Source organism: Sinocyclocheilus rhinocerous, unplaced genomic scaffold (assembly GCF_001515625.1).
Source record: "Sinocyclocheilus rhinocerous isolate Xijiao unplaced genomic scaffold, SAMN03320098_v1.1 scaffold1039, whole genome shotgun sequence".
Classification (NCBI taxonomy): Eukaryota; Metazoa; Chordata; class Actinopteri; order Cypriniformes; family Cyprinidae; genus Sinocyclocheilus; species Sinocyclocheilus rhinocerous.
In genome coordinates, this window is record NW_015634011.1 from 773,050 (window position 1) to 789,296 (window position 16,247).

The following is a 16,247-nucleotide window of genomic DNA, read 5'->3' on the forward strand; positions in this document are numbered from 1 at the left end:
GTGTGTGTGTGTGTGTGTGTCTGTGTGTGCATGTGCGTGTGCGTGCATGTGTGCTGAGTGTGGTACGACGGCGGTGGGCCAACCGTAGCTAAGATGATTGTTATGGAGCCAGCATCTCGGCTGGAGGGTTAAACTGTCACTGTAGCTCTCACTGGCTCTTGTCCTCAGATGCCTTTCAATTAGAGCGAATGGCAGTAAAGGTCTGAGTGAACCTGCATGTGGGAATACAGTACTGCAGCATTGGAAATGTGCTGAAAGAAAGGCAAATTTGGTGAATCTTGGTCTAGAGATCCATGTTTTAAGGCCCATAACATATGCATAAAATCTGATACCTTTAGCTATGCAAGCTATGCAACATTTTACAGCTAGTTACTCAGGGTTAATTCAGTATTGTTTTTAGGCTATTATAGTATTTATGGTAATACTTTACAATTAGGTCTCATTTGTTAACATCAGTTACATTAACTAACCAGACACTTATTTAAGATTTATTATTATTATTATTATTATTATTATTATTTAACTTTAAATGTATTTTATTGTAAGGCAACATTTAATTTAGGTTAACTTGATGTACTATTGAAATAAAAATTAATACAAACTTTATAGACAAATACTACTTAAAAATTACTAAAACTTTAACTAAAATTAAAATGATAATATAAACTATAAAAATAAAAACCTTTTCAAAATAATTATAAAAACTCTAATGGAATCTCAGTGATACTAAAACACACACAGACGCATGTATCTGCAACAGTTCCAAGTGTTGTGTTTACATATTTGCATTAAAATATGTTTTTGGCTCTTTGGTTTCAGTAAGGATATGAATGTTCATCTCCAGAAGAGGATTTTATTGCTCAAAGGTTGTTCTTTCAGAGCTCAGGATACTTAATTAAGATTTTAATTAATCTTAATTAAGATTTTAATTAATCTTAATTAAGATTTTAAGTATAATTAAGTATATTTAAGTACACTCTAAAAACAAACCCAGCTATTGGGTTGTTTTGACCCAGCTATTGGCAGAGGCGGACAAAGTACTCAACTCCATTACTTGAGTGAAAGTACAGATACTGCTGGTCAAATATTACTCCATTACAAGTAAAAGTTGTAAAGGCAGATTTTTACTTAAGTAAAAGTACAGAAGTACTTGCTTTTAAAAGTACTTAAGTACCAAAAGTTAATTTCCTTTTTTATGTCAATGCACTGTTTTATTGTTGTACGTAATACTTGCAATACTTCTGAAGCAACTTACAATACATTACACCTGCTGAATACACTGTAAGTACAATACTCAAGTAAATGTACTTAGTTACTGTCCGCCAATAGCTGGGTTTGTCCCATTTTTTAGAGTGTATATTTAATTGAAATATCACCATCTATCTGATGTTTCGTATAAAATATCTTCAGAGAAATGTGAATAGACATAAACATGCTGAAAACGTGCTACAGTAAGTGTACAGAGCTATAAAATTAAGAGGAGACACATTTGAGTATGTTTGCTTGAGAAACATCTGGGAAACTGAAGCAAACGTTTCTGTTTGCTTTCCATTTCAATTTCTTAGCCATTTTTGACAGCAATTGCAATGTGAGTGATTCTCTCTCTCTCTCTCTCTCTTTTGGATTAAAAGTTCTGTTGAGTATGTCTGAAGACATTGTTCTGAATAAACATACATGTTTCAGGAGTGTGATCATGCAGCAGAAGCATATGAAATGTTTTTTGAGTTCAGTCAAGGTTGGTTTAGTTTGTGAAAGATGTGCTAAGTTGCGTTGGCATGTTTATTTCAAATATTTCCATCCATCCTTCCATTCATTTTCCAAATTGCTTGTCCTGTGTAGGGTTGTGGGAGTTTTAATATTTACTCCAATGAAGGTCAGGTCAACACAAACGTTAAGCTAACAGCTCACTAAACTCTTGCTCCAAGAATAATACACAGTTCATAAATATATATGAATATGTAATAAAAATATAATATGTAAATGAAAATAATTGAATAAATGCAATGTAAAATAAAATATAAAAAAACGAATAATAATAATAATAATAATACTAATGACAAAAACACAACAAAATTACTAAACCTTTAACTAAAATAAAAATGAAAAATATAAAAATGTACTTTTAATTAATTAAAAAATATATATATAAAAAATACAATTGTATTTTAAAATATAGCCGATTATAATATTTTAATAGCATCATAGTATTATATGCAATTGCATGAAACTGAACCTGAAACCTGACAGTTCGTTTTCTCAGTCGGGTAGGGCTAACATGTTATTAATATTATTTATATTATTATATATCATTGTGATTAATCACATTAACTTTATCATATTAACTTTCCCATGTGCATGTGTAAAGGATTACTCTTATGGAAATATGAAAAATGTGAATTTATATCAAGTACTGGATTCACATTTCCTTTTTACCCACTTTTTTAGGTGCCTTTCTAGGTGGCAGATGGCATGTTGACTTTTGCCGAGTTAGTTCACTGGCAGTGCCAATGAGGCTAATGATGCTGGCCAGACATGCCTAATGTCCGAAAGAAAGGGCATGTGATGCTGGCGTGAGTGCTGTTTAAGATCTTTAGAGAGATTGAGCTTTATTTGGATTAGTAGGACAGTGTGCAAATCTAGTTTGTGCCATTGCAGGCAAATTACTTTGTTTGCTAATGCTTGCAAGGTGACCAACAGAAGTTTATGGTTCTTTTTAAAAACATGTTGTTTATCAAGATAATCGCCACAAAAGTAAATACTAAAGTTAGAATATAAATGAAACTACACCATAGTCGCATGACTTCAACATGACCATTACTAAACTTCTGATCACTCTTTGAATCTTTATAAAAAAAAAAATTAAAAAAATCCATGAAAGGTCGAGTTCAAGTAATTTGCTTTATTATTGAACAAGGCTGTCAAACCAGCTAGTGAATAGATGAGTTTTCCGGTTCGGTGTGAAAAACTAAGTGGAAAATAATAATAATAATAATAATAATAATAATAATAATAATAATAATAATAATAATAATAATAATAATAATAATAATAATAATAATAATAATAATAATAATAATAATAATAATAATAATAATAATAATAATAATAATAATAATAAATAGTCGCATGACTTCAACATGACCATTACTAAACTTCTGATCACTCTTTGAATCTTTATAAAAAAAAAAATAAAAAAAATCCATGAAAGGTCGAGTTCAAGTAATTTGCTTTATTATTGAACAAGGCTGTCAAACCAGCTAGTGCAGCTAGTGATTTTCCGGTTCGGTGTGAAAAACTAAGTGGAAAATAATAATAATAATAATAATAATAATAATAATAATAATAATAATAAACCGCAAATAACATATTGAATTAAATGTAAAATTGTTGAAGTTAAAATATAAAAAAAAACATACTCCACATTTTATTACACTCTTAAACATAAAAATTCCAAAAGGGTTTTTTTCACAGTGAAGCCATAGAAGAATCATTTTGAGTTCCCCAAAGAACCTTTCAGTGAACAAAAGGACCGTTTTTCAACTTTTTAACAATTTAAATATCTTTTTTTCCCCCCACTATAAAGCAGTGGAAAGGTTCCATGGATTTTAAAGGTTCTTTAAGGAACCATCAATGCCAATAAATAATCTTCATTTTTAGGAGTGTACAGCTTCAAAAAATCATACTGTACATTCTGTTGTTTTAGTCATGACTCGTGAGGAGCCCAGTGTCTTCCTGTTAGCTTCAGGCCCTTATTAACTTCTCATGTCACTTCTTGCACCTACTCAGCCCTTCTTTGACATTTGAAATGAAAGAGAGGAGCAGAAGGAGGTGCCACATCTTCAGTGATCTGATTATATCATATCCAAGCCTACACTCACAAGCTGCTCCCCTCAAAGTTCCACTCCTTGAGTGTGTGTGTGTGTTTGTTGGGATTGATTCTGGAGGCTCATGCCAGGTTGGATTGCACCTACTGTCATAATAACTGCGGATTAGATCCATCTGCTGACTGGAATATTATTTTTGTCATGCCAAAAGTGTCATGTTAGAGCGGCTCTAAGCTTGTCGCGTTGTATCGCATCTCTTAACACCCTTCAAAGTTATTTCTGCACCTTTCCTAAAACCATTGGTCATATATTTTCATTCCCAGATGCGGCTGACAAGTCTCAGGATTTGTTCAACAAGATTTCCCATGGGTTGGTTTACCCTGGCTATGTGGTTCAGCCCTGAATGAGAAATCAAATGTGCCAGGCTTAAAATGGATGTACCCAACAGGATTTCTGTACAGTTGCTCAAAGCCATTTTATCTTCTCCCTGTACATACAGCACAGTATATTATCAGATTTTTGTAAGCAGGACTCCCCATTTCGGATTTATGCTGAAGGCGTTTCCTTGCAGAAAGATTGAAGAGGCACTTTGCTTGTGCTTTTCTTCTCATCAGTTACATGCTGATATGATGATATCATTGTGCACTTATGATTCTAATCCCTTTTAGGGAAAATCCCACACTGAAGCATATTCATCATAATGATGCAAAAAACATTGAATTAAATTGGAATGGATGTAAATGGATGAAGTGTGGCCAAAAGTATGTGACTTATTCTGCATATGTTGACCATTGTGAATTAGCAAGGCTTTAGCAATCAGGGGCTCAAATGATAATGTATAAAGACAAGCAGGTCCACTTGTGGTTTCAGAAATCCAATTTGTTGTATTCCTGCTTGATTTCAAGACGACCCAGCTCTTTTCAAACAATCAAACCGGATCTTAGGCATTACACTCTCCATCAGAGTTGTTGGATAATGCGCATTAGTGTGATAGAGCTGAGAATATAACTGAATCTTTGAATTGAATCTTTCATTTGAACTTTGAATTCTTTGAAAACTTTGAATTTTTTGACACATTTTTAAGCATATTCATCTTTAAGTGTTATGCACTACAGGTTATTTTACGCCAGAGAATGATGCAAATACATTGAATTCAGTGGAAATGGTGCATTGCAAGAATATAGATGGATGAAGTGTGATAAAAAGATGACAAAATGTGTAACTTTTTCTATGTACATTGACCAGTGTGGTTTAGCAACCATTTAGTGTTCTTGTCAGAGTCTTAGAAGATTTCAAGCCGACTCGGATCTTACCAGACCCTCATGCATTACAGTCCATGAAATGCTTCATCAGAGCTGTTGAATCGAATTAAATCTTTGATTTGAATCTTTGAATTCAGTCTTTTATTTAAATATTTTAATAGAATCTTTGGTCTAAGTTGTAAAATGTAAACTTGAATCAAATCTTTTGAATCTTTGAACTGAATCAAATTGTGAAAAGTCACATCAAATGTCAAATCTATTTAAGGAAGTATTTATACTACATTGCCCTATTTCACATGTACCAGAACACAAGTAGAGTTTGCATTTCTATTCAGTGTTTCTTTATATGCAAATGATTTTAAGTCATTTTGTATTCGCAAATGATATAAAATGTTAAGAATAGTTGACCAATATATGTTTTTAAAGAGCGGTATGTTTTTAAAGATATTATCAGCCATTGTATTAGTCAATTTAGAATCAGGAATTTGTATTTTATGAAGACTACTGTTCTATTCTGAATCTATTTTGAGATTCCTCTTGTGAAATTGTGCTGCATTGATAATAATTCAAAATAAAAGTTTCTAAAACGAAAATGAACTGGTTAAAATGAACGTTCATGTCATATTGGTGCCTCCCATGTTGACGGCTCAAAGGATTTGACGATTGTGACCGGCTGGTGTGAAAAATAGGGATTTTATTGGAATTCACTGCTATTGTGGAAATGCCTGTGAAGCCGGAGCTCATAAATGACTTACAGGTCTCACTGTCCTCAGGAAATCTCGGCTGCTGATCAAGCTTACTGCATGTTGCATTATCCACGGCTTTGGTTGATTCCTGGGCTTTTCAGATTGATTTGTGACAGGGCTATCAGAGCATTGCGAGGAAGGCTGCTTTCTTCTTTCATGAAAAATGCATTGTTTTGCATGCTTTGAAACATGGAAATGACCTAATGTGCTCCTGCATATCATCTCGCATGTTGAACCTCATATTTCTACTCCATCACTGCCAGGCATTTCTTCTGCATGGCAGATTTGTCAAAGTTAAGATAGATTGGTACTGAAAATATGTAGTGGGCAAACCCGCAGGAACATTTTATTGCACACAGGTTACGCTTTAATATCTCCATGCTATGGGTACATGAGCATAGCTCTAGAATAAATCATTTTGTTGACCTCAAGTGCCTTCAATCTATACTATTTATTGGCTTGAGGAATTGCATTACTTTTATACATCAGTGCACTTGGACAGCTCCATTTCAAAGATATGCAGCTAGTGATGTTTTTAAAAACAGGGATGTATTAAGATTGTTTGAAAAATGTATTTGAAAGAAGTCTCTTCTGTCCACAAAGGCTGCATTTATTGATTAAAAATACAGCAAAAACAGTAAAATTGTGAAATATTATTTAAATTTAAAGTAACTTTTTTTTTATTTTGAATATATTTTCAAATGTAATGTATTCCTGTGATCAAAGCAGAATTTTCAGCTTCATCATTACAGTCTTCAGTGTCACAATAGTTCATATTTTTGTGGAAACCAAGATACATTTTATTTCTCAGGATGTATTTATTTATTTTTAATGAACAGCAAGCGAAGATGTCACTTTAGATCAATTTAATGCATTTTTACGGCACAAAAATATGTCACTGTCAATAAATAAATGTATTTTAAATGGGAAATTAAGCCTGAAAGAACAAGTTTCACTCTTCTGCACTCTTAATAATAATAATAATAATATAAATAAAATAATAATAAATAATAATACAATAAAAAAATCTTATTTTTATATGCATGTTTGCAGTTTTACAGTGGCAGAGAAGTCAGCAGTGTGGTTCCATTTAACAGACTTTGTCTTGACAAGCTTTCAGACAATGTATTACAGCATGAAAATAATCCTGTGACTTTTCCTCAGTCTCAGAGTACAATGACATATCGTGGCACAATCCTGGTACACAGTACAATGACATATCTTGGATATATCCTAACCTTTCAGATACCATTTAAAAGCATGAAAACAATGTGATTTTTCCTCAGTCTCAATGACATATCCTGGTAGAGTCCCTTGTTCAAAGTCCCATGTGCAACTAGACAGGCTCTCAGTGTACTGTGTGAAGTTAATGGCTGATTAGGAAGTGTATGAAAAAAACTGTCGGCACATTGTGCGAGTGAGTCTTACTGTGATGAAATTGCAGACACACTGCGTTCAAAGCTCTCCTGCGCTCGGCATTTGATGTGGGAGTGTAAAACGGGCCGCGTCAGAGCAGCTCCGTTTGATCCTCTCCCTTCACAGTCTTCCAGAAACACGTGTAGCTTTAGACCAGGAGAGGAAGGGTGTTGGGTGCTGTCTAGATCATCACAGACGAGCAGAGTGATGGATCGCTAAGAGTTTATCCCCGAATCCGGAGGTGTGACGTGCAACTGATCCTCCGCTTGTTCTTTCAATTACGAGCCGACGGTGGAGTCGTGTAAAGCAAAGATGTTGAAGGGTAAATAAGTGAAGCTTGACAGGATACATGTGTTTGAAACGTTAGCAAAGTTCATTGAAAACTCACTCCCATACTCTAATTCAGAAGAAGGCAAAGTAGAGACTAGCTTAAAGTAAGAAAAGAAACACTGTTGATAAACGGAGGACTATATAGCTATATAACTAATGTACTGCCTAGTATATATTGTATAATACCTAACGTTGTTTTATATTACTTAAAAGATTCACTGATCTAATAAATAAATAAATGGTTGTTTTGCTTTTTTTATCCTTGTGTAAAATAGAATAAAATTACAAATTCTAACAGCAGGGTTTTTCAGTGTTATTTTAGTAGTATTTTGTACTATTATAGTATTTATTACTTTAAATTAGCTTTTAATTTTAATTTTAAAAAAATTCTTTTCAGTTTTCAATTTTAATTAATTGGAAATAAGTATATATTTTTTGTCTTTTTTGTATCAGAGTGCAAGGAAATAATGGGATTACGTTTAAAAAAGAAATAAAATCACAATTGTAAGATCTAAAGTCTCAATTAAGAGAAACAAACTTGTAATTGATAATTGTAAACTCACAATTAAGACAGTCTTAATGATTTGTATTATTATTTTGAATAAGCTTTTCATTTTATTGTTAATTTTAATGTTATTATTATTATTATTATTATTTACCTTTAATTTATTTTGATGTCACTGATAGTAATTTTAGTACTTAAATTTCAGTTAGTTGCCAAGGCAACATTTCAAATTTTTTATGTAAGATTTATATTTTATTTTATTTGAGTTTTTAATTTAATTTAATTTTTTCATCTTCATTTCATTTACCTAAAATATTTTAATTCTATTTGTTTTAGTTTCAGTTTACAACACGTAACATATATGTTACATGCTACAGTTATAGGTAGTGTTATAAGGCACAACACTGTCAGGTTTGATCAGAGCAATCAACACAACATGTCATTTTGGATCTCTGTGAGAAACTCAACGGTAGTCGCTTGTTTCCAGTTGACCGTCTGCCTCCTTTCAGTGCTGCCTTGACCTTTGAAGAGCCACCTGCACGTGATGGACAGAAGATGGTTGGCGTACAAGCTCTGAGTCAAGTATAAAGATAGGGAATGACATGCAATTATCAGAGACGGCTGGAAGTAGATATACGTCTGCTCTGAAGGCTAGCTGATGTGAGAATGTTGTTGCTCGAGGTCTGTCAACAAGTGTCTGCGAATGTTGCACCCTTGCACCCATATTGACACTGAAAATAGACATGCATTGAGCAGATGCAATGCTTTTACGAATATCTCACCCCAGTGTGGATTAAAAGACACATTTGACCTGTTGTCAATGCAGTTCTTCACTCTGAAAACCACTTTAAGTGTTGCACAAACCACTCAGACCCTTTCAATGCCCAACAGAGGTCCTTTCATAGATTATGAGTGCATAGTGGAGTGTCCTGCTAGAATATATTTCTTCCAACAGCTTGCAAAACAACTCTCAAATGCAACGCTGTACATTCAGGACTAACTTCTTTCCATTTGTATTTATCCTGCAGGTCAATATATCTCCAGGCTGCAGTAAAGCATTGACCAAAATGCTGTACTGTCCGTACTGTGGAGGACTGCCAAGCCTCAAACCCTGTGCCAACTACTGCCAAAATGTCATGCGGGGCTGCCTGGCCAACCAAGCGGACCTGGACCCGGAGTGGAACCTCTTCATCGGTAAGATGCGCTTTCTGTTTCCGGCTCGGTTTTCAAATATAGATTTCTCCATTTGGATTGCTGCCGGATGGATTTTTGAGCTTCTGTAAGAAAATGATTCCCAATATTCAGAGACTTTTTGAATAGACATTTCATATCTATATGTTCATAGTTTTAAGTCAGCAAGAAAATAAAATTTATTATTTTACTTTCTTAATACAAGTTCCTTATTATATTGTGTATGATTCCTCAGTGTGCATTCCAGTGTTTGTTTGTTTATGATTTTAAAAACATTTACATTAACATTAATCCATTTGGCAGACGCTTTGTTTTTTTTTTTGCTTTTTATCTGAAATTTGATCAGTTCCTACTTTCTCTGGGAATCAAATCCATTTCCAGTGTAATTTAATTATTTATTAAAATGTGTGCATATGTATATATATATACTGTATACACAGAGGTGGCTCTAGGGGTGGGCTAAGGAGGGTGAAGGCCCGAATGTTTTTATTACTATGCCCTGTACGCATCAGCACTGAGTTTTCACACTCATTTAAAATAATTTATATTAGAACTGTGCACTTACTCTCTGCACATCCAGCAGTGTCTACTTACGTTGTCATTCACTTCTGACAAGAACTGCCCACTGAGGCTTGTACTTCTGACCGACATGTAAACTGGCCAATCATCAATAAAAAGTTACAGCAGCTGCTTCAGGTATATGTAACTTACTGTAAAACGTATCGCTATAATAGCCTACCGATTTTGCCATTTGTCAAATTAGGTTATTTGATCCATTCATAATAACGTTTTCATTCTTCGTTCCTGAATGAATCAGTCATTTTGGAATAATCAGTTGAATAAATGACTCACTGATTAAGACAAGTAATTTTTTTTTTTTTTTTTTTTTTTTTTTTTTGTTAATTTTTTTTTCCCTGAAGCTAAAGTAACAAACAGCTGCACATACACACACACGCACACACACACACACACATACAAGTGCTAGAAAAAAATAGTATATATATATATATACTGTATATAGGCCTATATATATATAATATATGTAATATATATGTAATATTATATGTAATATTATCTACTGAGGCAAGTTGAATTAGAAAACATGTGCAGTTTAATCCCAAACATGAACAGACTCAAAATAAACAGGAACTTGGCAAAACATGGCAAACTCACCAACATTGGTACATGGAACAAAGCTAGACAAAGCAACACAAGGGCTATTTGTATCAAACAAAGGGGTCACATGATACAATCCAACCAAAGAGAATAGGCTTGTTCGAGATGCACTACACTAGCCTGCCACCAGCTGGCGAGAGTAACCGCTTGCAGTCGGGGCGGAATTAAAAGAGGAGACGTCAAGCTGCTTTCTGACACTTTCTGCTCCCGGTAGTGACGCTCGCAGTGTTTTCATACTCTATCACAGATAAAGTGAATTAAATGCAATATTTGTCAAATACACAGAAATGTTTTCATGAGCAACAGAAACACTTTTTACATACTGTTTAATACAGCGCCATCTGTTCAAGAATAAAGTTCAGCATAAGCATAGACTACTAAATACCAATAAAGTGTGGGTATATATGCTTTATCAGTGTTTTTGATTAAAAAATGACTCAAGATAACAGTGCGATTACACTAAAAAAGCTTTTACTGTTATAAAAACACAGATTTGTTAGCATTATTGGAATTGAATTGTTAGAATAAACACGCAACACACGTCGTGCTTGTCATCGCAGAATCTAACCAATGAGAATAAAGTGTGTCGTCATCAAAGCTTTCGCAGCCGATTTTGAGCAACTGTAGTGCCTGACCTAGGCAGCTGGTCTTGTTTTGCTCTCTCAGTACTTTGATTGCACATGTAATCGTAAGGCGGCTGCAGCGCCGATCAAAGTCGGACTAATGTTCTAACCAGAATGCATTGCTTTTGTCAGGCGGCAGCCTATCTTTGCGGCGCTGCATGCCAGCTGGCGAGAGTAACCGCTTGCAGTCGGGGCGGAATTAAAAGAGGAGACGTCAAGCTGCTTTCTGACACTTTCTGCTCCCGGTAGTGACGCTCGCAGTGTTTTCATACTCTATCACAGATAAAGTGAATTAAATGCAATATTTGTCAAATACACAGAAATGTTTTCATGAGCAACAGAAACACTTTTTACATACTGTTTAATACAGCGCCATCTGTTCAAGAATAAAGTTCAGCATAAGCATAGACTACTAAATACCAATAAAGTGTGGGTATATATGCTTTATCAGTGTTTTTGATTAAAAAATGACTCAAGATAACAGTGCGATTACACTAAAAAAGCTTTTACTGTTATAAAAACACAGATTTGTTAGCATTATTGGAATTTAATTGTTAGAATAAACACGCAACACACGTCGTGCTTGTCATCGCAGAATCTAACCAATGAGAATAAAGTGTGTCGTCATCAAAGCTTTCGCAGCCGATTTTGAGCAACTGTAGTGCCTGACCTAGGCAGCTGGTCTTGTTTTGCTCTCTCAGTACTTTGATTGCACATGTAATCGTAAGGCGGCTGCAGCGCCGATCAAAGTCGGACTAATGTTCTAACCAGAATGCATTGCTTTTGTCAGGCGGCAGCCTATCTTTGCGGCGCTGCATGAAGTCGAACAAGCCTAATGTAGGTGTACAGCGCTGCACAGACCGATCGTTGTATGACATCAAAGTACCGCAAGAGCTATAGAGAGCAGACGGCTCCTTACAATTTCGCATGGCTCTCGTGGTACTTTGATGTCATACACCGATCGGTCTGTGCAGCGCTGCTTCAAGCTGAACACAGTGTTTCAAGTAACAAAAAAATGTTAACAGTTAACAAACATGACTAGATATCAAATGCAGTGGAAGACCGTTTACATTTGCTTCCTAATTATGTTTGAATAATTTATACTTTTAATTCATAATAATTTTCCTTTTTAACACAAGCTGTCACAGCACAAACACAGCTGTCAGTTTAAAAAGTGAGTCTGTATTATTATTTATTTATTTATTTATGTATTTATTTATGTATTTATTTATTTATTTATTTATCTATCTATCACATCAGCTGAAGGAAGTCAGTGTAATCACTGAATTGCATGTTATCGATAGTTGGTCCAAACAAGGAGTTTCGCTTTTTAGCAGTAGGTTTGGGTTTTTCTTCCAAACATTTTCATTTCAGTGCATCACTAGCTTTAGCCAACTCTAGCTCCATTCTAGTCGACTCTTTAATGTCACATTACTGAAGTAATACGGGTCGTGAATGTCATGTTCTTTTAGAGATTTGGAAATGCAAAAGAAAGAGCTTGCTTGACTTTGAAAACACTGCTAATTGCTCACTGGTGGTTTGCACCTCCTAAAGCTGCTCAATTCTGTTGAATGTTTAATGTATTTCTATTGATGGCATGCAAATGTAGTTTTAGTGACGGTTCAGCTTGATTCATATGACCTATAGGCGTTAGCTCTAACAGCTTAATGCCGTCCACCCACAGAAACGAATGCTGCGAAAGTCCATAATTCTGTTCCCTCCAAAGCTTTGCAACATACTCAATGTGAAAATACACGTGTTGTATAACTTGGAAAGAAAAACTCTTTAAATTAATCATTCATTTGTGAAATTGTTTTTTTGTTGTTGTTTTTTTTGTTTTTTTTAAATGTCCTGATGTGGCGTCCATTTAGTTTGCCTTTCTTGTTTTGTACTTTTTAGAGCTCATTGTCTGCGCTATAGATTTTAAATCAGTATTTCTCTCCCCTGCTGAGAGATATCGACTGGCTTTATGGTGCGACAGTTCGATTAGCAAAAGAGGATAATTAATTTTGTTTTGAATATTTTTAGAATGGCCGCACATATGCTAGTTTTTGTTTGAAATAGCATGGCATTGTGCAATGGGCTCAGACAGGCCGTCGGTATGGACTGACCTTTGCTCCATGTGGCATACGTGGCATTTACCCACAGCCTCTGTTGATGTGCCCTTCTCACCTGCATTGATTGGCAGGCCTGTGAAGACATTCAGACGGCGTCTTGTGCAGGTCCGGCCTCATTCACTGTATCGATTGTAGAAATTGTGTGGTTTACCAAACTTTCACAGAAGTAGCCTGAAGGCCTTTTGGAAATTGGCAGTATTGAGTTGATTACGTCGACCGCATGGGTTTTTTAATGGACGATGCCAGTACCGCTAACTCAAGGGCGTATATATGCGATATGGGTTAATGCAGTGTAATTATAGCAGTTCCCAGAGGAAAAGCTGATCTGCTATAGTTCAGGAGACTTAGTGGAGCTCTCATGCATGTTTCTTTATCAACTTCAGCTCAGATGTTTCTCCTAACATGCATGGAATAAAGTATAGAGCTTTAAAATGAATGTGGATAACAGCTCAGATCAGAGAAATGTTCATGTTGAGGTTTCTGATTTTTGCAACATATACAACATTTATGTTACTTGAAGTAAAATAAACATTAACTGAAATAAAATAATATAATAAAATAAAATTTGAGCTAGCTACCAAAGCAACATTTCTTCAATTTAACTTGATGTACAAAAATAACTAAAAACCTAAATAAAATTCATCAAAAAATCTAATAAAAATGGCAAGAACACATAAATTAAACACAAACAAAAACACAAAAACAAAATGACTAAAACTTTACATTTAAAAAGTAAAGCTCATTGTCTGCGCTATAGATTTTAAATCAGTATTTCTCTCCCCTGCTGAGAGATATCGACTGGCTTTATGGTGCCACAGTTCGATTAGCAAAAGAGGATAATTAATTTTGTTTTGAATATTTTTAGAATGGCCGCACATATGCTAGTTTTTGTTTGAAATAGCATGGCATTGTGCAATGGACTCAGACAGGCCGTCGGTATGGACTGACCTTTGCTCCATGTGGCATACGTGGCATTTACCCACAGCCTCTGTTGATGTGCCCTTCTCACCTGCATTGATTGGCAGGCCTGTGAAGACATTCAGACGGCGTCTTGTGCAGGTCCGGCCTCATTCACTGTATCGATTGTAGAAATTGTGTGGTTTACCAAACTTTCACAGAAGTAGCCTGAAGGCCTTTTGGAAATTGGCAGTATTGAGTTGATTACGTCGACCGCATGGGTTTTTTAATGGACGATGCCAGTACCGCTAACTCAAGGGCGTATATATGCGATATGGGTTAATGCAGTGTAATTATAGCAGTTCCCAGAGGAAAAGCTGATCTGCTATAGTTCAGGAGACTTAGTGGAGCTCTCATGCATGTTTCTTTATCAACTTCAGCTCAGATGTTTCTCCTAACATGCATGGAATAAAGTATAGAGCTTTAAAATGAATGTGGATAACAGCTCAGATCAGAGAAATGTTCATGTTGAGGTTTCTGATTTTTGCAACATATGCAACATTTATGTTACTTGAAGTAAAATAAACATTAACTGAAATAAAATAATACAATAAAATAAAATTTGAGCTAGCTACCAAAGCAACATTTCTTCAATTTAACTTGATGTACAAAAATAACTAAAAACCTAAATAAAATTCATCAAAAAATCTAATAAAAATGGCAAGAACACATAAATTAAACACAAACAAAAACACAAAAACAAAATGACTAAAACTTTACATTTAAAAAGTAAAAATAGTTCATTTTAGTTTAGTTTTAGTTGAATTTTTTGTAAATTTATTACGTGCTTTTGTCATTTTAGTCTCTCATGTTTTTTTTTTGTTGTTTTATCAGTGTCATTTATATTTCTATTTAATGTTAATATACTTTCATTTTAGTTTCAGTAATAAATCTGATAGTTACCAAGACAACATTTCTAATGTTTGTTGATTTTTTTTTTTATTGATTGACTGTAATGTTTTTAAATATGCAATAGATGCATGTTGAATTGACATATTCAGGCATCTTGTATTGAATTTGTTGCATGAAATAAAACAACTTTGCAAGTGCCTCATGCTAGGATCTTTTATTTGCTAATTGTGGCTTGTTAGCTCTCCTCTGAGAAATCATATTTTGTGATGTATTTTTGGTCAGCAATTAAAGATTCCTACTGCAAAGTGCTGAAGTTTCCCACCAGGATGTGATTCCACAGAACAAATGTAACCATTGTGAGAAATTAATTATCTGTGTTATTAATTTTCTAATGAAGCCGCAGGGGTTCGGAATTATCTCAATTCAAGAAACTGCAGGAGATGTTATGCCACCATTAGCCTCGAGCTGCAAAAAAAAACCCAATGCTAGCATGAGAACCGTTATTTATAAAGTGACTTTCATGCAAACAGCACTGCATGGACAACAAAAGATCAGACATACTGTATATACATCAGTGGCGTTCTGACCATATAAGCTTGCGAATGCTCCGCATACCCAGGCCATTTGAGAGAATAAGTTCAATATTTTTGTTTTCTCAAGCAAAGCAAAATTTAAAAGTCCACTGAAAACGTATCTTCTTACATTTTTGGTCATATACAACGTATGTTGAAGATATGCGTTATTGTCAACGTTATTGCCTAAGCGGTAAATGAAAAAAAAAAATGTTTATAAAAACGTGGGCTAGCCTATATATACAATTTTAATAATAACAAACATCATATTGTTCCCTTTGTTTTGCGTATGCTCGTGTCGCTTACAGTTAAATTCCTTCTCTGATTTTATTATTGTTTGCAAGGTTGCAACGTTACTTTGAAAAATTTTAAATATTTTTTGGGTATTTTGCATGGTCTGTTATTGAAGTAGTGTCACCCGGGTGGGAATTTTAACTCCTATTCACTGGGAATAAAAAAATATATAATTTAGCAGATGCAGAGACATATAGAGCGGGGGAATCCCCCACCCTCTGATTACGTATCATAACGTAACTACGTGTAAACGTTATTTGGCGGTTTTTACTATTTGAAAATCTGGAAACTTAGGGTGCAAAATAATCTAAATATTGAGAAAATCACCTTTAAAGTTGTCCAAATGAAATTCTTAGCAATGCATATTACTAATCAAAAATTA

At 34.5% G+C, this 16,247-nt stretch overlaps 1 protein-coding gene across 1 annotated transcript in view; it reads left to right on the plus strand.

Annotated features, from left to right (window-relative positions):
• The window catches only part of LOC107744956 (glypican-6-like), a 220,184-nt gene that overhangs the window by 141,017 nt on the left and 62,920 nt on the right, over nucleotides 1–16,247 (plus strand). Inside the window, exon 4 of the mRNA XM_016558783.1 lies at nucleotides 9,112–9,277. Within this exon, the coding sequence (XP_016414269.1) occupies nucleotides 9,112–9,277 (166 nt within the window). The remainder of the gene's footprint in view (nucleotides 1–9,111; nucleotides 9,278–16,247) is intronic.